We start from the raw sequence: 22,378 nt of genomic DNA, 5'->3' as shown, positions 1-22,378 counted from the left end.
AGATTAATTGTTTACAAAATAAAAACCTGACGAATTTCTTTACAATCATTATACAGATCAGTCACTTCATATAGTGAGGAATATCGTATCTTACCACGCCTTAGGCTTGCGTGACAACAGCAGCCTAATTATGCATGCTGACAGGGCCGTAGTCACCATATACGTGAAGGGGGACACGTGCCCCCCCCCCCCCCCCAAATGCCCAAAATGTCCCCCCAATATATAACTGAAACTGAAAAACAAATATTATCTTGGAGGACATCATTGCACTTGGTTGACTATTTTTCTATGATCTTAGATGTAAATATTGCATGTTTCTTTCAGATAAAACACATTTTTGACTTGTGAATGAGTCAATGGAATTTCTTGCAATAATGAAAAAATACTGGCAATCATGTCCGCCTGGCACAAACCACATGTTTTGGACAGCTGTGAAGTGACAGAATGTCCCACCATCATGGTTCTTATATTGCCAGATTCCAGAGAGTCTCCCCTCTTCATATATGGCAGAATATGTCTTTTTCCAACTTGCTATGGTGAGATACATGTAAAAATGTAAGAATTTAGGCACACAGATTTGTTTTTTTTCATTGATATAAAAATTAATATAAATACAGGCACATAGAAGGACATGGAATGATGGCAAATCTGGTTAGCCCAGATTGTCCTGAAAAAAAACATGATATAGCATGTGTATGTAGCCTTTATAATGACTGTGATATGAGCTTAAAAGCAAAGGCAGTAAAAATACCCCAAAAAGGCCTAGGGTCCATAGGGTTAAAAAGTACCGAAATAAGGTACTGTTTGGTACCGGTACCGAATTCTAGATACCGGTACCGTATCAGTTCAATTATGAACGGTACCCAACCCTAGTTGTAATGGTATGAGCTACAAAGGGTTAGTAAACTCCAGTAAATAGTCAGCGCCATAATGTTTCGCTAGCCTGCAAAACACCTTGGAGCAGTGTCAGCCGGTAACAAGACTTTTGAGATCTAATTTGACCATAAATAAGCAGCCGTGTGTGAAAGTCCTGTTTCAGTCACTGACTGTGAGAGAACATGAGTTTAAACCTTCAGACTTCGGGCCGTACACATGCTGTGTCTTTAACCACCTGGAAAACACAAAGTCGGGCACTAAGTGCTACTCTTGTGCCGAGTTTGTGCCAACTTTGACAGGGCATGGAGGCAGGTTGAGTCTGAGGTTGGTAAGTAACCATAACCAGCTTACTAACCAGAGTGCAGAGCTGACCTTCTTCCAGGCGCTGTTTTGTAAGTGTGTATCAGGCCAAAAATATTGTCTGTGGGACAGATGTAAAGCTCTGGCAGCTCTGCACTAAAACGTCTTCTTCATATTTACTATAGACTGATATATATGGAAAAAGGGAAAGATATCTGCTGGCTGTGATTGGTTGGTCCACGTCACATGACATGCAGTGCACACTGCTGAGTTCCAAAAGTTGAACTGTTAATCTCAGGGCGCAGCCTTCACGCCCTGAAAAAAAGACGATCAGGAACACGTGGGTGCTGCAAGGGAGTAGCTCTGGCATATGAACACGCCTGCCACACGTCTACAGTGAAAATAATTAATTATAGGGTGCAAAAAACGCAGCATATGTAGGGCCCCTAATGCTGAACACACACCAGAAGACACTGAAAAGACTAAAGTCTGACACCCTCTCACATCTAAAGACAGTTTTTGCGAGTTTTCAGTCACGCACTAAAAGATTTTGCAGACTGGGGATCTTGTTGGGTCACTATACAAGACTACAGCTCGATTATTTCCCGTCCTGCTCCTGGTGGAAAATATTATGCAAAACTCCCTTTAAGAAATATGACACATAAACAATTCCTGACGTGTCCGCAAAACACACAACTCTAGAAACACAAGATAAAAGACGTCACATGTCGACAGTACGGTTGACAATTCAGCCTCAATAAAATCCATGAAGAAACTGTATTCGTGTACAAACTTTACATTTTGGATTTTGTCACCTCAACCTGCTATCAGCGTCCGTTGGTTAGCTGTGCTATTTTAGAGAGAGAAGACTTTGGGAATAAGAGAACTGTTCAAAAATTAAGATGTCTCACTAAAGTAAGTGCTGGTTGGTGGATCAGATACACACTGAATTAAACACACACTCTTTACTCCACCAGTTTCTCCTACTTTTCTATGAGAGAACAGAGACGTGTTCACGTTCTTGCTCCTTTCTTGGAGTCCCCTCCATGTTTTCTGTTTTCACCTGGTTTGCTGCTTCCTGTTTGCTGGAGAGGGCGCAGCTATTGGTCGTTGTTCGAGTCATTAATCTTGAGTATTTGCTGGAGCCAAGACTAAAAGCATACGATAATGTTAAACATGTTTGATTTTATTGGAACGTCAGGATGAGATAAAGACTGATTTAAGACAGCTCGGACTGAGTTTTATGACCAACTTGGAGATCACGGGAGCACACGCTGACTGACATGATTTTAATCTGACATCGGAAATTTGTCGGCAACAGTGAAATCTCATGAACAGTCCTTTGGTTGTTTGGTCGGTTGTTTTTCTGCTCCTTTGAGTGAGATTGATGAGTCAGAGTTTACAGTGAAGCTGGTTACAGTTTTCTCAAATTAGTGATTTATGGTCTCAGAGTTTGAGATGTTGAGCTTTTCAAATGATGATCAGTAAGTGTGTGCTCGTAAATCATCCTTTCAACCTGTCAAAAACTCTGCCAGAGAAATGCAAGTTTGTAAATGTGTTGAAATTATTCGCAGTTGTAGAACCTTGATTCTGATTAGTGATATTTGCATTACCCTGATTGAATAAGCTTAAAAAGAGAAAATATTTTGATTGATAGTTGATGAAAATGTAATGAAGTTTCATCAACTTAAACTAGATTAAAGACTAAATCTAAATCTAAAATATCTGCCAGAATAAACACTGTTATGTTGCTATTAATGGAAGTCTGTAGTGCCTGTTGCATGTGCATTACATCCTGTCTGTGATGTAACGTCAGGTATAGGACTAAAATTAAAAAATAAATAAATAAGAAATGAAAGCTGTGTACAGGAAGCCGCACATTTCTTCGGTAAGATAACATCAGCTGGTCTACTTACGGCGCGCATCAAAGACAGAAAGAAGAGAAATGAGGTCAGTGATGAGATGAAAATGAAGCGTAATCAGCAGTGACTGAAACTGTGTTCACACTTCTCATCATACGTCTCGAAATCAAAACGAATTTGTACCTTTGTCTGTGATTTACAAGACTGCCTGCAAATATCCAGAGAAGGTCTAAATGGAACGTTATGGTAGAACACTGATAATGCTTCGGCACATGTTGTTGTGCTCTGTCTGAGATGATTTAATGTGCATTTAGTAGTCGGGCTAATGGAGGCTTCAGAGAGGGAGAGAGGGTACAAGGCTGCACAGAGACAGACACAGGAAAGAGAGGCAGCAGAGGAGAAACCAGACAGACACAGACAGAGGAGAGGACACACAGGTGATCAGGAAGATGAAGACAGAGTGAAGTGATGGTTCTGAATTGGTCGACATTTTTGGAAATATGTTTTATAGCTTTTTATTGCAGAGAGTTAAATGAGAGGTAGATACCACTCTTATGTCCCAGATTAGCTTAGCTTAGCACAAAGACTGGAAATGGAGGGAAACAGCTAGCATGGCTCTGTCTAAAAATAACAAAACCAGCCTTGCCACTTATGCTCATTTATTAACATGTCATATCTTGTTTTATGCGTGAAACAGCAGTTTAAATAAAAAATGATCCAATCAGCACCGTGGGTGTGACTGACACCAAAACCAATGAGGAGTAGAAACAACAATGACGGGCGCTAATGCTGCTATCAAGGCTGTTCTACATCAACTAGTCTTATCAATACTGCCACACATCAGAGTTTGTTTTTACTTCGCTCTGCCACTCCCTGGAAAAAACAGTATGTTGGCATGGCGATGCATCAGTGTGGACTTAATATGACGTTAAATTCAGGCGGATATGTTGGCACCATATGCATTTCTTTTATTTTGATGTCACGCTTGTTGATCTTGAAGAAGGCCCAAAGGCCGAAACATCATCAAAAGTGTGTGAAAGTGTACGATGCTTGTTTTCTACAATCAAGTCTCTTGCCAGTGATCAGCACCTCATTCTAATTCTTGGTATGCGTTATTTTTATATTTTAAATAGAGGGGACACAGTCAGTGCGTTTACATGCACGCAGTAGTCGAGCAAAGCTCATAGCTCGGCTAATCAGTCAAGTCGGACTTCTCGTCTTGTCTGAGTATACATGCAGACGAGGAAATCAAATTGCTGACCAAGTACATCTGACTCTGCCTCGATAGGTGGGGCTGTGTCCTTTTTTTTGTTTGTTTTTTTTATATATATTTTTTTTGCCTTTTAATATACAGGACAGTGTGAAATGGGGAGACAGAGAGAGTGAGGGGACGACATGCAGCAAAGGGTTGCAAGCCGGAGTCGAACTCGCGACCGCTGCAGCGAGGCATCACCTCTATACATGGGGTGCCGCCACTATCCACTAAGCTACCGACGCCCCCCGGCTGAATAGTTTTTAACATAGTGCGTATTGAACTAGTTCCGGACGAATGAAGCTGTCGGAGCATGAATGTAGTTTCCTCGCCCGCCAAGAGGTGCTTCTTCTGCTTCTCGGTCACCATGGTGTTTGTTTGTTTGTTTGTCCGGGGAGTTACTGCAATGCTGCTACGTCATCTCCTTCTTCTTCCAGGTAAAAGCCTGCGAAAGAAAAAGTGGTGCATGTGCAGAACGTCGAGTGGATACATGCAGCAATAGTTTGATTTTTAGTCGGACTAAGCCAATAATTCGATTTTCTCAAGCTGCATATAAACGTTCTGACTGTCAAACTGAAACGAGGAGTAAAGAGTTGACAGTTCTGATATCAGCAGCTCTCATCCAGAATTGTGACCCTATATTCATATCATAGGCTGTTTAAAAGAAATGGATGTAGCCACCATGATGTCCCCCATTGGTTTGTGCACTGCCGTTTTTATTTTGGCACTTTTGCCAACACCATCTTAGTTTTTTGAAGCCAAAAGCGACCATATTTGGACTAGAGCGTGGAGCTATGGGGGACTGAGGGATGGATCTGACTGAGAACCTCAGGACACAACCATGGTAGCGACTTGTCAGGTGCATGGTAGCCATGCCCTAAAGCAATAAACATCATGCTATATCGAAGACGACTCGAAACTAGAGATTGAGACCATAAACTCGTCAGGAAAATGTTTATGAGAGGTAATAAATGAAGTGACAAGTATGGTAATTTTTTCCTAGACTTAAATACAATTGGACTTCTTTTTGCAACTGGTGGTGTCGCCTCCTGCTGGCCATTAGAAGGATAACTGGTACTGCAAAGCTGGTTATCAACTGTGATCATGTCTCTTACTTTCGCCTCTGACTTTTGTCCATAGATACTTTTTTCGTCAGTGATCTGATTAGTCAGAGGTCAGGCTGTTGACATGCTGTGATCCGATACTCTGAACATAACCTGCTCCGGAGCAGATTAGCTGTTAAGCATTGGTTACCACGGTGATTTATCCGGGTAAAAAGAGAACCAGCATGGTTGTACTGAGTCCCAGAGTTCACCCTGAAGTCACCTCACTAACTCTAAATCCTGCTTCATAGCACAGGCCTCTGCAGATAAACTCTTGGTTCACACAGGCACATAGATTTGAAAAGTTTTAAAATCAAGTATGATGAAAAAAAAGTGTTTAAAAGTGTTTCCAAACTCTGCTTTGATTGTCGAGTTGTTTACTCCGTCTTCCTCACTCTCCAAAATGATGTCTTAACCTGTTGGTTGCTAAACTCTCTTTGCTGTGAAGCTATCTCCTCTGATCTGAGACACACATCCACTTCCTGCAGCTCACAGCGCCGTAGAAAGCTGTTGACCCACACCAGGAGTCAGCACTTCATCAGAACGCATTATAACTTCCCTCCACAGGCGGCCTGATAGATAAAGACTTTGCCCATGACATTCAAGGCACCATGACTCCTAGCTGCATTTCTGATCTTTGAACTACTCCTGAGCCGAATTGCAGCCAGAGGTCCTTGTTAGAGAAGTGATATGAGAGTGAAGTTTATTCCCGTCTTCGCCCGCTCTGACTTTATTTCCTGGATCTGTTTTCTGTGTTTATGATCTCTTACTTAGATGCTGCGCCGAGGTACCTGCTGCTTCTGTTTTACTGCTATCACTGTGTGTCGTCAGCTGATCATGTAGCATGTAGGATTATAATTTCCCCACATTCATCCTTGACCTCATTATATTTTCATTTAGATGAAGTGAGAACAGTTATCAAAGGAAAGAACATTTTTTAGCCCATGCAGACGTCTTTGATCTGATCAAAGCGACTAAAATTATGTGTTTTACACATAATACAAACATGTCTTCCTCTGAGCTGGTGCCGCAGATAAGAAAGGGCTTAAAATACTTTGTACATGGTTAAATAAAATGTCTGCTGCAGACTGTAAGTGGTTTCAGTGTGGGACTAAACCTCCACTCTGTGAGCCAGTGTAATGGCCGCCCTCCCACTAACTTGCTGTAGATTAGACAAGTTCCCTCAGCAATGGGGTATCAGTTATAGGTGCATTACTGCCGGCACGCCGTAAGCAGAATTGGGCCCGTTAAAGGCATTCGCCGTGGGGAGTTGGAGCAGGTGAAAAGGGAGTGATTGCATTCAGCTTCGGGTGGTTTTCTTTTGGCCGCAGTTGTTCTGCAGGTCTCCGTCAGCACCCGATGATTAGCTTTTATACAGCCGTGCTCCAGAGGCCGGCCACCTGGCACTCCTGAATTGTTTTCCTGCACGACCCCGCTCACTTTCCTCTTCTGGTTGCCTAGGTGACCACACACACAGTTTGACGGCGGACGGGGACAAGCGAGAGCTGCCGTCTCGGACCAGCCGCCCCCTCTCCAAGCAGATCCTCCGCTGCTCGTTCGAGGGCTGCTGCAGGACGTTCACCTGGCCGGCTCATCTCAAATACCACCTCAAAACACACAGGTAACACAACAACACACACGGCGAGGGAACGTGATGGGTTCAGGCAGCAGTTACAACAAGATGTCGTCACCAAAGCATCAACATTCAACACCGCACAAGCCTGGCTGATGTGGATACAAATTTTGAAATTGAAAAATAATAATGGAAGCTAATACAGTGTCCAACTTTTTATCCAAATAATTACACACGATAGCTTTCAGGTATCATATGTTTAATCTAATCTTAGATTTTGATCTGTTACTGTCTGTAAAACCAAAATACAACACAGATGTTTGAAGTCTTAAACAAAAGGTGTCACTTTAGTGCTCCTGTTCTCTGTGCATGAAAATTATGCAGGAATTTCATCCATACAACTATGCCCACCCTACATGGGCTCACCAGCTGTGCTGAGGTGGTTATGGGTAAAAAAAAAAAAAGTGATGCATTACACAGTTAAAAAAAGTAATGCACTACTTGATATAATTAACCCCTAGACAAGTAATGTGGTTCATCATTTAAACACACTGGCAAAGGATATCAATGCATACAATAAATACAACATTTATAAATAATAAGAAATTGAAATGTTTTCAGAAAAGCATCTTTATTTTTATAAAAATGTTTTCAGTTCAGACAAGTATCTTATTTTCACAAACTATACAGTAATACAATAAAAATATTCTCTTATTTGGTATCATAGGATGAACAGTTAATCATAAAACATCGTTTTTGTTGGTATAAAAATAAACAAAATAAACATGTTCCTGCTGTAAATTTGGGCATTTTAACATGAAGGTCTTTGGGGATTGACTCACTCTCGGAGCCTGCCTCAAGTGGCCATTTGAGGAACTGCATTTTTGGGCACTTAATTAACGTAATTGGCACGTAATCGCCAATTAACAATATAACGTTAAACCTTACATGCGCACATTTCAGCAGAAATCCTCTGAGGAGGTAAATCATTAGGCTAAACAAACTCACCAAACTCTAACTTTATTATTTGATGTGTTTGTAGTTTAACCCTTTCAAACCTGAGCAAATTGGCTTGATTTCTTTTAAAAACCTGGGAAGAAGGCAGTGAGCAACGAAAGAAGGTAAGACCCCAAACATTTGCAAGAAATTAGTAAAAAGAGAAAATGTTAAAATAATTTTAAAATGTAATAATAATAATAATTATTATAAATATAGTTTTTCTGTAGCTTTTTGCTTTTTTAAAATAATTTTCTAAATCTATAATTATTTTTATTTTTATTTTTTTGCAATTTGTGGGACGTTTCTTACCAAGTTGCTCGTTGCCTTTTTTCCCCATGTTTCTGAAAGAAATGGCAATAATTAGCACAGGATGCAAAGGTTTAAAAACTTGCGAAAGAGTTAAGCAGCAGTCATGAGGAGGAGTCTCTTAAATTGTTTGTCAGACAACGTGTTCCTCATCAGAGTCAGCACCTGACTGCTCGGGGTGAAGAGCCTCTCCACAGGCGCTCTCCACGGCGTTGCTGCTGTCGGCACGTTTGATGATTTTCTTCTTTTTTTTATCCACTCATGCAGATAATTTAAGAAACTAATTAACACAAGTATAATTGTTTGATAAGTTACTGTAATGTGATTACTGGAGGGTGTTACTTTCTAATGTGTTGGCCCAACACTGCTTAAAAGACACTGCAGATCTATATAAACCAGACTGAGTGCTGTCGAAACATTTTCAAGAAATGTAAAAAAAAAAAAAAATCACTAAAAAATCAATCTGAATATATTTCAGAGTTCATCAGATTTTGAAACCTTTACTGTCTCCACCAAATTAACATGACTGACAAAAACATTAATTATATATTCATGGATAAACAACAGTTAATAAAGTTAATTAGTTCATCTTGCCGTCTCGCTATCAGACAGCAGAATTAGTGTTTACTGTTCATCAATCACAGAGACACGTGTTGGACGAGTGCTGCTCAGATGTTTTACAGCTAACTGAAGAGAGCGATCACACAGTGTTCTCCACAGGTTGTTTATGTGGAGGCAGACGGAGCAGCCGAGCAGGAGGATCACAGCTGAGGCACAGAGCGAAGTGTGTGTTTGTACTGCAGGAGCTCTCTTAACATCAGTGCTGGAAATCTATTTGTGGTCGCCCCGTCTGACCTTGTGGTGGGCTGTTGCAAATGAAATGTGCGCACGGGAGACACTGAGTCTTGTTTGTTTGGTTATCTCCGCTCCCAGGAATGACCGAATGTTCAGGTGCGTCGCAGAGGGCTGCGGGAAGAGTTTCTACGTGCTGCAGAGGCTGCAGGTTCACATGAGGACGCATAACGGCGAGAAGCCCTTCATTTGCAAGGAGAAGAACTGCGGGAAGAAGTTCACCACGGCCGGAAACTTGAAGAACCACAAACGCATACACACAGGTGGGGACCGGTGTGTAAAGGCCCAAACACGCTGGAAGCAATAACTGACTCAGGCCATTTGACTCTGCTCATTTAATGCTTCCTTGGTGCAGTCATGGCCGCAGATTTGAAGAGTCAGCAGCACTGGCGCCTCCATTTCACTGCTGCAATGAGTAACAGTGCTCTGTCATATTTTATTTAGGGTGACATTAAGATTTTTGATGGCTTGTTCCGCAGTCTGCTCCTTCTGTCTAGGGACCAGTTAGCAGACCAGATACACTGTACAGTGTTTATATTTTGCCCATATGTCTGGAAGAACAGCTTTCTATGAGCTGTTATTTCCACTTAGCTGCATGAAGTTAGATTATTTTTTACGTTCTTGTCTGTCAGAATAGGTCAGCTGTCACCACAAGTTTATTTTTACCCCTGCCCCGTGTTTTGGAGCGCCTCCTTGCCCCTCTGGAACACAGTTACAAGATCTTCCCGTCAAATGGAAGAACCCTTTAAAGGAAATGGCCACTTTAGAATGAAAATACAGACAGTACTTAGTGACCCTCGTGCCGACAAGAACTCCAGTGTAGTTTTTTAATCCACAAAACTGGTTCGGGGTATCGGAGGATAACAGCTAGCCGGAATAACAGCTACACTTGAAGTGCATGGAACCCACATTTTGAAAATGTAATAAAACTCTGCTAATGCATTTCAAAAACGTCAGAATGGCTCGTCCGTCGTAATCCAAGTGCCCTCAAGCTGTGGCATGCAAAATTGACGTAATTTACTCCACTTTTATAGCATCATTTCTCACCGTGGTCAGTTAGCCTGCAGGAGTGCTGTGTTTACATGGCAACTCGCGCGAGACTGCGTTCTGACGTTTTCTGATGGAGATAGACATCATGGACGCTCATGATTTGTTCACAAAGTTTCACACTATCAATCGATCAGACAAGAAATCGGACAAAAAACCCACATTGCTTCATCACCAGGCTGCTGGTGGTGCTCTGTAGGATAACAGCAGCCTGTGCTCCTGAAGCAGCAACACGTGCAGCAACTTTGCTGCTGGACATTAGTTAAATTTTGGGCGTCACATGCCAACAAATTGAGGTAATGTGACACAGAAATATGTCAAAATGCAGGACTGACATGCACAAATACAAAATGTTTGTTGCAGGTAACCTCCAGGTAGACACCCCCGCCTCATTTACATAAATGAAACGGCACTGAGTGAACACTGCCTCAATCGATTAGTTTTTAGTCACCTAAAACAATTCTATATCAGTTTAAGTGTACACTATATTTATTATGTTTTCACTGCTTCATCTTCCTGTCACACAGCCCTTTGACGGGGAAATGAAGCTGTTATTTCAAAGCTGCCAGACTCCATTGACAAAAACAGTCATTTCCCTTTACAGAACATGGGAGCTGCTGCTCTCCCACTGCCTGGATCAGTTAGTGTGTGAGGTACAGCAGAGAAAATACTCTAAATATAGCGTACTCGTAAACTGATATAGATTTTTTTATGTTGCTAAAATACATTTTACTTCAGCTCTTGTCCACAGCAGTACTTGGCTTAGCTTCCATCGTGGTAGATTTGGTTTATGGAGGAAAATGACAACAGAAATAAACAAGTTTTTGATTTCACAGATCTCCGCAATCTTACTATATAATGATGAAAACTCTGTGTGTGTGTGTGTGTTCCACGATTTCTCCTCACTGACTTGGTCAATCCATGTGAAATTTGGCACAGTGGTAGAGGGTCATGGGAGGATGCCAGTGAAGCAATATTACATCAATTGGCCAAAGGGGGGCGCTATAGCAACTGATTGAAATGTCAAACTTTGAATGGGCATATCTCATGCCCCGTATGTCGTAGAGACATGAAACTTTGCACAGAGATGCNAACAACAGAAACATGCTTCAAAATGGCTAAAATGCGACCGATCGCTGTGGCTCCCCCTGTGGACCAATGTTTCTAATTTTTGGTATGACTAAGTCATGGTATGGTATGCTGTACTCAATGGGTATGGACTAGCATGGTATGGTATGCTGTACTCAATGGGTATGGACTAGTTGAAATAAATTGCCAGTTGTCTATTTGGAAATGATCATTGTTGTTAGCGTGACGTCACAATCATTCTGTCTTAAACAATTAAATTTAGCTAGTTAGCTACCGAGACATTAGCATACAACTTTTTTTTGTTACGCTTATTATAAAGATACAGGATAAGATAAAATTTTACTGATCCCACTCCGGGCAAATTCACGTTACAGCAGCTCAAATAGCACAGATAGAAAAGCAAGTTGAATGGCAATAGGATAAACAGATAAAATGTAAAAATGTATATATACATATATATATATATCTATCATAATTAGAAAAATATAAAATATAAAGTACTAACTATACACTCAATACTATTTACACTATATACACCTTTCACTTATGCACATATGGAAACAAAAATATGTATATATGAATATATGTATGGCTATATATATTGACAGCTGTACAGGATAATTGCATTTTGGAGAAAATGCATTGTGGGTTTCTTTTGTTGCTTGTGCAGCCATCTTGCCCATTGGTTTTTGATAACACTCAGTTTGGCATGTGCCTCTGAAACGTCTGTTTTGAGGGCCATGTAGCCCAAATGTTATCCCAGAGAGTACTGCTAGTTGCTTGGTAAAGAAGCAGTGTTCTTTTTATTTGATGACTTGTTTGATCAACTGATAACATGAAACTTTAGTTGTAAACAAACTGCAAGCGACTATGCTTTTCAGACAAATGGCAAATGTCACTGCCACAGTCACGTCTGATTATGTAAACTCCATCAACAACTGCTGATGATGTTTCAGGATCTTGAATGGTTCATTTCACTGCAGAAAATATCACCATCATTCCTTGTAACTCGAGGGGCAAAGAGGCACTTGGAAATGAGGATAGGGTCAAAAATAAGAAACGAGATTGGGCATAAGTCTCTAACAATGTGTGTGTGTGTGTGTGTGTGTGTGTGTGTGTGTGTGTGTGTGTTTGGTGGGCGGCTGCTTCCAGGAGAGAAGCCTTTCCTGTGCGAAGCAGATGGCTGTGGGCGATCCTTTGCAGAGTATTCCAGTCTAAGGAAACACATGCTCGTACATTCTGGTGAGTGGGACACAGTGAACAGCTGGACAGCTGAGCACCTTTTTTGTATTTAGTGAGCTGCAGATAAAGTGACTCAAGATGGGGCGTGAAGAGATGCATTCAGAGTGGATCACAGGATCTGTGTGTGTGTGTGTGTGTGTGTGTGTGTGTGTGTGTGTGTGTGTGTGTGTGCGCGTTTCCCAGGTGAGAAGCCTCATCACTGTGGGATCTGTGGGAAGACTTTCTCTCAGTCGGGCAGCAGAAACGTCCACATGAGGAAGAGACACGGAGAGGAAGGGCTCAGCAGTGAGAGCAGAGAGACAGGTCTTTTCTCTCTCTCTCTCTCACACACAAACACACACAGACACACACACACGCACACACACGCAGCAGTAGGTGGTTATGCTAATCCTTGGATAATGTAGCTTCAAGCAGCCCATACATTTTAAAATGTGCATAGCGATGGTGTTGGTTTAAGTTACATTTAGGAACATTTCTTGAATAATTAATGACGTTCAACACTTAAAAATTTATCATTCAGATTTTTATTCTTTGGGGCCAGTAGCCGAATTGTTTTAGACTGCATTTATCTGTATCAGCTCAGCTCCGTGCTGCAGAACCCGGCCTGTTAGGCGTCTTGTGTTGGGGTCAGATTTGAGAAGTACGTAATCACCACGTTAGAATAGCACAGTAACTCAAATCTGTGTCTTCAAGTGTCTCGTGCCTCACTCAGATGCTTTCCTGCTGTCACCTTACAAATTACTGAGAAAAACAAGTGGATACTTGAGTACATCTCCACTGCAGCTGTGAGGAATTTACCCAAGTTCACTCCTGCCTCTATTCTTAGTATCAGTTTCAGCACCTCTTCAGATTAAAAGCGTCTCTCAGCGAGCTCTTTACGTCCCAACATATCGTCTAATTGTACAAAATCAGCTTAAATTAGTTTGGGGTTTTTTTACGTGAAAGGAGAGCTTATTTGCCTCCTTGTCACACTGGTGTAGCAGTGGGGAAGCACCGCAACTGAATCACCACAGAGGAGACGCTGCCAAAGCTCTAATTATAAACAGCAGATTTATTCGGGTCAGTCTCCCCAAAGACGCTGGTCTTTTGTAAAAGCAGAGCAAAAGGAAGATGCAGCTCCTCAACAGAGGGGTACTTTGAGTTACTGGATGAATTATTAAATTCACTGTGTTGGAATAAGTACAGTCCTAAAAACACCCCCCCTCCCAAAAAAACATTTTTACACAAGCGTCTAAAGGTAACTTTAAAGTCAGTTATGAGCCTGTTTGAGTTTGGAAGATGTATTTTTCAGACTTAGTGAGTTGTTGTCTTTAAGTCTTGTACAGAGAAGTACAGTGTGCATCAGTGTCCATTCGAGCTGCATCGACTTATCTGTCAACTGTTAAAGAAACTTCCAGATAATTTGATAATCGATTAACACGCTGGAGGGATTACATATCTCATCTGGCCTGGGAACACCTCGGGGTCCCCCAGGAGGAGCTCGAACGCGTTGCTGGGGAGAGGGATGTCTGGGGTGCCTTGCTTGGCCTGCTGGCCCTGCGACCCAGCCCTGGATAAGCAGATGAAAATGGATGGATGGGTGGATGGATTAATTAATTTGAGTAATTTTTTAAGAGCATAAAAGAAAAATATCTCCAGCTTCATGAATGTGAATATTTCCTGGTTAATTTACTCCTCTGTGACAGCAAACTGAATATCTTTGGGTTGTGGACAGAGCAAGGCCTTTGAGGACGCCATCTTGAGCGACCTTTTTCACCATTTCCTGACATTTTAGAGACCAAACAACTAAAAAATAATCAATGAAAATAATCAACAATGACAATACCCTCTAGTGTCAGCCCTACTCTCTATTTCATACTTTCACTTGTCATCATTTAGTGTTGAGTGGTGTGTAAAGCTAAAGTTTGACGTCTGTTTGACAGGTGAGGCTCTGACGCAAAGCAGCCTGCTGGAGGCAGACGGCGAAAATGGAGATACTATGGTCACCATGACAACAACCGTGGAGCCTATGAATCTACACCACGCCATGCTGAGATCACCAGGTAGGTTGTTTCCACATGTACAGCAGAGAAAAGACAATTATATACAGGGTGGACAAAATAACACGTCACAATAGAGCAACCTTCTGCAAACAGTAATTCAGTGAAGCTCATGACGTTGTGTTGATGAGTCATCGTGCGGAGCCGCTAATGTCCTGTTAAGTGTTTTTCAGTCATTGTTTGTGGCAGTCCTTTGGTAACCACTGTTAATGCCAGCATGACATCACTTTTTTTTTTAGCAATTTCGCTGTTGCAGAGAAATTTCCAGTGTCGGAATAAAATCACGCGAGTTTAATCTCTGTTGGTGCACACTGCTGAGATTTTGATAGTTGCTTCTATGGTGGTCATAAAACTCTGGACTTGACCTTCCAACAAAAATCAAACGTGTTTATAAATATTATTAGGGATGCACAATAATATCAGCACATCATAGGTATCTGCTGATATTGGCTTTAAAACCTCTTGCACTCCACCCCCATTTTGTAGCAAAAACGCCTAAAATGACATACCCAAATTAAAATGACTGTAGCTTCTGAACCGCTCTGACTACATGCATGCATGAGGTCTTGCCGGAAAGAAAACTCCCTGAAGTTTCTTGTGAAAGAAACACTCTAGGTGATACAGAGACAGAGTAATGGGCCTCTGAAGTCAGTCAAAAATTGAAGATTTTGCCTAAAATAAACTAAAAAATGTGTTTCAGGATGAATAACTGTTTGTGGCTTCATCTGAGCAGGTAAATGACACTGTGGGGCTGTAGGCACACTATCACTGAACACTTGTTTCAAATTTGAAGAAGGTTGCTCAAAGTATGACCATTCTACAGTGTTTTTAACATGAAAAGATCCAGGCGGAACTCGGCTTCAAAACAGTACTGTCAGTGATCAAACAACACTCAGCCAGCTTCTAACATTGTACCTTATTGAAATCAGGTGTGATTATGATAGCTGATGTTGTGTATGACACAGAAACACCATAAAATATCACCAAATAAAGCCATATGAAACGTGAAAGTTATGATCCCACTTTCTAGACGGTGTATCTCAGCCAAAAATAGTGGTAGGAGTGAGACTCTTACCTTTAATAAAACAGCTACGTGCCCGCAGACGGCTCCGCATGAGATCGCGAGTAATCCTTTAACTTTTCCCCTCGAAAAACGGCATGACATGACTTGTCACCACTCATCGCGATTTTGGACTTTGTGTGTTTAGGCTGCTCTGGTGCGAAATACATAATAAATAAAAGAAAAACAATGTTATCTTTGAAAAGTTGAGAGCTTCCTGAATCCGGCAATACCAAACATCACATGGTCTGATGATGTAGTGCGGCTGGGAGATACCATTTAACAGAGGAGGGGGGGAGCGAGGACGTTGGCATCCTGGCGGAGTTAGAGAGGTTAAAATGAACTATCATAATCAGCCAACATGCTTTTTTCGTATTTGCACAATGAATGAATACTACATATATTAAAACGTGTTGTATTTCATGTCTCCATCTGCTGGTGGACCGTCACGGTAAGAGTATACATGTATAATATGATGTTAATTCCACTACAGAAGAGACTTGATCATCACTAAAATTAGGTAGGGCAAAAAGTGGAAAGATCGATATTGGTACCAGTTATCGGCCAAATGAGTTGTTATATATCGGCAGTGATATTGGCGAAAAATCCAATATTGTGCATCCCTAAATATTATTGCAAGTTTTAGTCTTGGCTCAAAAACTCACATTGGGCCTCATTCATAAACGGTGTGTACATACAAATCTGTGCTTCGACCGCGCATATGAATATTTTCTTTCTTGAACTTCTTTTTACTCTGCAAACAAATTTAAAACTATCTCAGACCATGCGTACGCACAAATGTTAAAGGCTGGTGTCTGAGAAAATGTGAACACACACCTTTTCACTAAATGCACAGCATATTAAAACCGTATTAATTTTAAAAACACTTTAATGGAGAATGTTTAAACTGTTAATTTATAATGCATTTGGTCAGATGTTTGAAATAACTATGAAAAATTGCACCTATTCATTCGGAGCCGACTGGTTAATTGGTAGCTTATTAACAGGCCTGCGTGTGTGTATATGAAATATTTTTATCTACCTCCAAGCAGGTGTTAAGATGACAGATCTAACCTTGCTGGAAGATATTTTAGTCCGTGCCCTCGGGAGAGAGAGAGCGCATCACAGACCAACACGTTTGAACATGTTTGAAGAGGGTGACAGACGGTTTATCAGCTGTTTCCAACTGCGGAGACAAAATCAGTCGGCGCGCACGTGTCATAAATCTGACAGTGGTTTAGTGGCCGAACAGAGTAAGAACATTTCCACACATATGTTAGTAGATGAGGCCTGTTTTCTACTGGTCCAGTGGAGGCATGTTACTGTCTCCCCTGACAGATGATACAAGCAGTGTGCTTTAGTTTAATTTCAAATCATTTCCGTTTGACTTGGATGTTTCTTACGACAGAGGACACAGAGTTCACGGCATCACCTCTTTCCACGCCTTACATTTACCCGTCTCTGTCACACCACAAATCCACTTCCCCCAAAATAGCTTCAGTCTCAGCGTCAGACGAGTTTTTCTTTCTCTCTCTGTTTGCTCCGTGTTCGCAGGCCGACAGGATGCACCTGTCCACAGTAATTATCACCTCCTTGTATGGCGGTCACTGGCTTTTCATGTGCAGGGATGTACGCTAATTGCTGACTAGCAGGAGTGCACTGTCAATTTACTTCTGATTGGTATTCATGAACATACACACATGTGCCTACGATCAAATCTGAGTTCTCTGGTACTAAACACCTACAACAGATTAATGAACGCCGCAAAGTTTTTTTATGTGCAAATCTACTCACACTTTGAGATTTTGCAAAGACTGGGGATCTCGCAGGGCTGCTATTGGAAAGAATTCAAGTAGCTTCTTTTTTTAGATTATTTCCTTCCTGTTTATGGTGGAAAATATTACACCAAAGTCTCTGTAAGAAATATGACATACTAACAATTCCTTATGTGTCCACAAAGACACGCAACTCTAGAAACAGAAGATAAAGGCGTCACACGTTGACAGTGTTCTTATCAGTTCTGCAGTAATATAATCTATAAAGATAAACTTCACATTTTGGATTTTGTCGCCTCGACTCACTGCCAGCCTTCAATGGTTAGCTGTGCTATTTTAGTGGGAGGAGACGGTGGGAATGAGAGGGGAACTATTTCAAAGATTAAGGTTCCTCACTTAAATAAGTGTCGGCTGGTGGATCAGATACACGCTAAATTAAACACAGACGCTTGTTCACTCCACAGCTCCACCAGATTCTCCTCCTTTTCAACAGAACAAGAGAAATGAGACCTGTTCACGTTCTTGTACCTCTGAGTCCTCACCATTTTGACTGTCTAACTGATTTGCTGCTTCCTGTTTGGTGCTGGAGAGAACGCAGCTATTGATTGCTGAACTTCAGTATTTGTATGAGTCAAGACTAAAAACTTACAGTATTAAACATATATGATTTTATTGTAACTTAAAGTCGAGGAAAAGACCAACTTAAGGCAGCTCGGACTGAGTTTTATGACCACGTTACACTTAACGATGACAGCCTCATGATTTTATTCTGACATTAAAAATTTGCCTGCGACTGTGAAATCACTCAGAAGGAAGTTTTCAGTTGTCTTGACTTAAAGGTATTTTGTTTTAGATTTTTGAGCAATCAATATATTAATCCAGGCAGCAGCTGATCAGGCCTGTTTGTACAATCTGATACTGTGTAGTTTGCTTACGTTGCCTTAAAACTTATCTTAAAATAGTGACTGTTGATCACTGGTAGCTTCATTAACAAACCTCTATCCTGCCTTGTTTGGTTTCACACACACACACACACACACACACACACACNTCCTGCCTTGTTTGGTTTCACACACACACACACACACACACACACACACTCCTGAAAACATTACTCTGAAAAATTGGTTCCAACCCAACTATGATTTATTTAACTCTTGGACCATTACTTAGAAGAATATTTTATATCTGGAGTGCTCCCAAGTTACACAGTGCTGATTCTACTTCACTCGATTATTGGTCCCAAGATGTCAGATTTATTAGAGCCTCAAGGTAAATGTTTTATGGATTCTGATGCATATAGCTCTGACGTACCTTAGCATAATGTTGTAATATTTAAATACCAGTGAGGAGCTTTTACTTAAATGATCATCTTCTGGTCTGTTTCTCCAGTATACACTGGGTATTTATTTTTTGTGATATAATAATTATTATTCATTAGCATTCACTAGTAGTATTAGTGGTGTTTCTTATATTATTACTTTTTGTATTTTGTTATTTTCTCACTTTTGTCGTTTTTATTATATATTACATTTTATTATACATTACATTCTCACACATTCTCTGTGATTTAAACTGCACTGCAGAGAACAGAGATCATAAGTAGGCGGTTAACACCACATCCTGAAATGCACTTTGCAGGGTAAAAGTTTAGTCAAAGCCTCGGAGAGTCTCAACAAACTGCCAACAGATTTTTACTTAATTGGCTTTTATTATTATTATTATTATATTCCTGTGTTATGTGTCATTTTGTCCACCCTGTTGGTTATTTATTTACTGTTAGTGTACCATTTTGTTTTTTCGATACAGCATAGTATCGCAATATCGTAGTCACACAGTGCCAGGTATTGATTTTCTTTTTATTGTTTAAATCATTGAAATTACAAATACAAATTAAACTTTAGGCTGCCTACTAGAATGATATAATCAGGTGCTTTTTCAGGCCACTAGATACTTTTTACTGCTGAGGTGAGACGAACAAACTGAAACATTTATCTTATCAGATAAAACAGATGTTGACAGCGTTTTCTTCTGGAGACGTAATTTACAGTTCACCCCAAAGTTAAATACCTTTTCCTCTCACCTGTAGTGCCGTTTATGAATCTAGATTGTTTTGGTTTGAGTTGAGTGTTGGAGATATTGGCTGTGGAGATGTCTGCCTTCTCTCCAATATAACAGAACTAAATGACACTCAGCTTGTGGTGCTCAAAGTGCCAAAAAACTCAACATCACTGTCTCTCTTCATAAATCATGACCTGGTTACTCAAGATAATCCACAGACCTTGTTGTGAGCATTTTCATGTAGGAACTATTTTCTTTCTACCAAACTACACCCACCAACCAAATCACCACACAGAAGAAGGCATGCATCTACTGCTAGCTCACCTAGCACCACTGAGCTAGCTAACGTTACAGCTCAGTCAAGGAGGACACCACTAATCTCGCACTGTTACAAGCACGAGCCTCTCGTCCATGAGTAGATGCACACTTCCCTCTGCGCAGCGATCCAGTTGGCGGGTGTAGTTTAGTAGAAAGAAAATAGTTCCTACATGAAACTGCTCACAACAAGGTCTGTGGATTATCTTGAGTTTTTCAAATGTAGAATTTCTGTCTAGTTCTAGTAATTTGGAGAGAAGGCAGACATCTCTACGGCCGATAGCTCCAACACTCAGCAACTCACACCAAACCTAGATTGATAAACAGCACTACAGGTAAGAGGAAAAGTGTTTTTTAATTTTGGGAGGACCTGTTCCTTTAAACACGTCCATATGTGATGTCTATAGAAAGTATTCACCCCCTCAGACTATAACCCGTTTTACTCTTAATAGTTTTTATGGGCTCAGTGTTACACGAGTATCTTTGGATGTCCTTGAGTTTTTCCTAAATTGGCCCGTCAGCATTAAAACCAAAAGGTGACAGCTTGCAGAAACTGAAGGACGAATGTTTCAGTAAAGTTTTGGGTTTGAACAGTGTTTCATCTGATGACTGTATGAACAGATTGATGAGTGTCTCAGTGTTAGCCAGCCTTCATGTCACCAGGTAGTTCCTCTTTGAACTTGTCTCTGTGTCCCTCCCTCCAGGCTCCGCAGACTCTGTGGTTGTTCTCTCTCAGCCACATGAACTGGTGACCATGACAACCGAAGGCCATGCATATGGAGAAGATGTGGTGGCGCTGCTGTAGTCTGACTGCCATCATGAAAAATGTCACACACTGCCTATTTCAGCAGCGCCAGACTGACAGTGACAGCGGACTAAACATAGACATCTCTCTGTAAATAGATTAATTGCTCGTTCACCCCTGTAGATATTTGTAATTAGCAACCGATGATGGTTTTATTTTGACAAGCGTAAAATGGCAAAGTTTGTACAAACAACCTTTTTTCCTCAAGTTTTTGAAAACAAATACTCCCAAAGAAATACTGAGACGGGTTTAAAAGTTTATGAAAATATAATGACCGTGCATTGTTATTTGCATAATAATTGTAAACAGCAGTCTGGAGGTTAAAATACACTGATGGAAAATAAGGCCCCCTTATTTTTAAAACTTCAGTGGCTGAAAAGATCCACTGTCAAATTTAAATGTACCAGACACATGTATCCCAAAGTATCCTTATTACTAATTTTTAAAAAATGTAAACACATGTAAACCAGGCCACCCTGTTTATCAGTCTGAGGAAAACTTCTAAAACAGATTTGTGTATCCTGAAATGCCCAAAGCTGCATTAACTGAGTTATTGGTTCCATCTTTCACTTAAATGTCAACCTCCAGTGCTTCACTTGTTCTCTGAGTAAGGCAACACATTGCTCATTTACAGCTCAATATATTAACACTTGAGAATAACTGCTTTTTAAAATAAGTTAAGAATTACTCATGAGGTTAGTTCTGCCCTTACGAAACAAACCGCAGATGCCTGGGGGCCGTCAGATGAGGCAGTGCACACATTACCCGTGTTTGTTATTGAGCACCACCTAAAATCAGCAGTGTTTGTTCCTCCCTTCTCCTCAGTGGATCTTCAGGTTGTGGAAGTGGTCCAACGTGGCGCCCAAAGCCCAGCTTGCCTCCACGTTGTTCACTTTCTTGGTCAACTAGGAGCGTAAATAACCCAACACCAAATCACTCAAATGCCTTTTGTATTTATTGAAATAAAAAAGTAACAGATTTGTTGTGTATGATTTCCTTTGTTCGTTCACTTCCAAGCATAAATTGTGTGTTTTTTTTTAATACGTTCTGGGGCATTATGTCTACTACAAGTTAAAAAACATTACCTTTTTTTTCTCTCTTTTTTACAAATGTCAGGTGACTTAAGGTTCACACATAGTCATCTTTGCCATTACTGATGAGTCATGGTCTCCTTACCTTGGGTCTATTTTAATGGTACAAACAAGTGCTAAATGGAGGCTATTATAAACGTAACCATGCTTGTGTCTTCTAATGTGAGTCACCTGTTTATGATTCATACAACTTTAAGTCTGAGCTGCACAACATCAAACATCAGTAGTAGATTTTATAATGCCTCACAACCTTTTGAAAAATTTTCTTCCTGTTTATTACTTCTGTTGTGTCCTTAAATGGGGTTCCTGCAGCTCAAATCCCTGTCTGCACAAATATTTGGCAGTGTATGTTTTTCTCTATGTTTGGACCTCTTGTCCTCACACAAATACAATTTGAGGTCACTAATGTTTATGTTTTTTAAAACACCTGAGGTTTAGATTTTTCGAAACTCCGGTTACTTCATGATATAAAAAAGTCATAGTATAGTATGTCGTCCAAACTCATGAAAAAAAGTCACAGTATAGTATGTCGTCCAAAATCATGAAAAAAAAGTATGTCGTCCAAAATCATGAGAAAAAGTCACAGTATGTGACTTTTTTTCATGATTTTGAACGACATACTATACTATGACTTTTTTCATGCTTTTGGACGACATGCTATACTATGACTTTTTTCATGATTTTGGACGACATGCTATACTATGACTTTTTTCATGATTTTGGACGACATG

The 22,378-nt window shown here is 40.6% G+C and overlaps 3 protein-coding genes across 5 annotated transcripts in view; 2 read left to right on the top strand and 1 right to left on the bottom strand.

Annotated features, from left to right (window-relative positions):
- znf410 (zinc finger protein 410) overlaps positions 1-21,536 on the top strand; it is a 27,541-nt gene extending 6,005 nt beyond the window's left edge. The window contains exons 7-12 of one of the 3 annotated variants that reach the window (XM_050058161.1): positions 6,855-7,014; positions 9,205-9,386; positions 12,412-12,501; positions 12,685-12,804; positions 14,424-14,543; positions 20,456-21,536. In XM_050058161.1, the coding sequence (XP_049914118.1) occupies positions 6,855-7,014; positions 9,205-9,386; positions 12,412-12,501; positions 12,685-12,804; positions 14,424-14,543; positions 20,456-20,556 (773 nt within the window). In that variant the 3' untranslated portion in view covers positions 20,557-21,536. The remainder of the gene's footprint in view (positions 1-6,854; positions 7,015-9,204; positions 9,387-12,411; positions 12,502-12,684; positions 12,805-14,423; positions 14,544-20,455) is intronic. The other 2 variants (XM_050058162.1, XM_050058164.1) reach the window with 2 other exon arrangements.
- The window catches only part of LOC126398660 (vascular endothelial growth factor A-like), a 193,839-nt gene that overhangs the window by 38,571 nt on the left and 132,890 nt on the right, over positions 1-22,378 (top strand). The gene's annotated exons all lie outside the window — the stretch shown is intronic.
- Positions 21,323-22,378, bottom strand: part of LOC126398655 (ectonucleoside triphosphate diphosphohydrolase 5-like) — a 25,737-nt gene continuing 24,681 nt past the window's right edge. The window contains exon 14 of the mRNA XM_050058165.1: positions 21,323-21,461. Within this exon, the coding sequence (XP_049914122.1) occupies positions 21,378-21,461 (84 nt within the window). The 3' untranslated portion in view covers positions 21,323-21,377. The remainder of the gene's footprint in view (positions 21,462-22,378) is intronic.

Source organism: Epinephelus moara, chromosome 12, assembly GCF_006386435.1.
Source record: "Epinephelus moara isolate mb chromosome 12, YSFRI_EMoa_1.0, whole genome shotgun sequence".
Classification (NCBI taxonomy): Eukaryota; Metazoa; Chordata; class Actinopteri; order Perciformes; family Serranidae; genus Epinephelus; species Epinephelus moara.
This window is presented reverse-complemented; position numbering and strand designations above follow the sequence as displayed.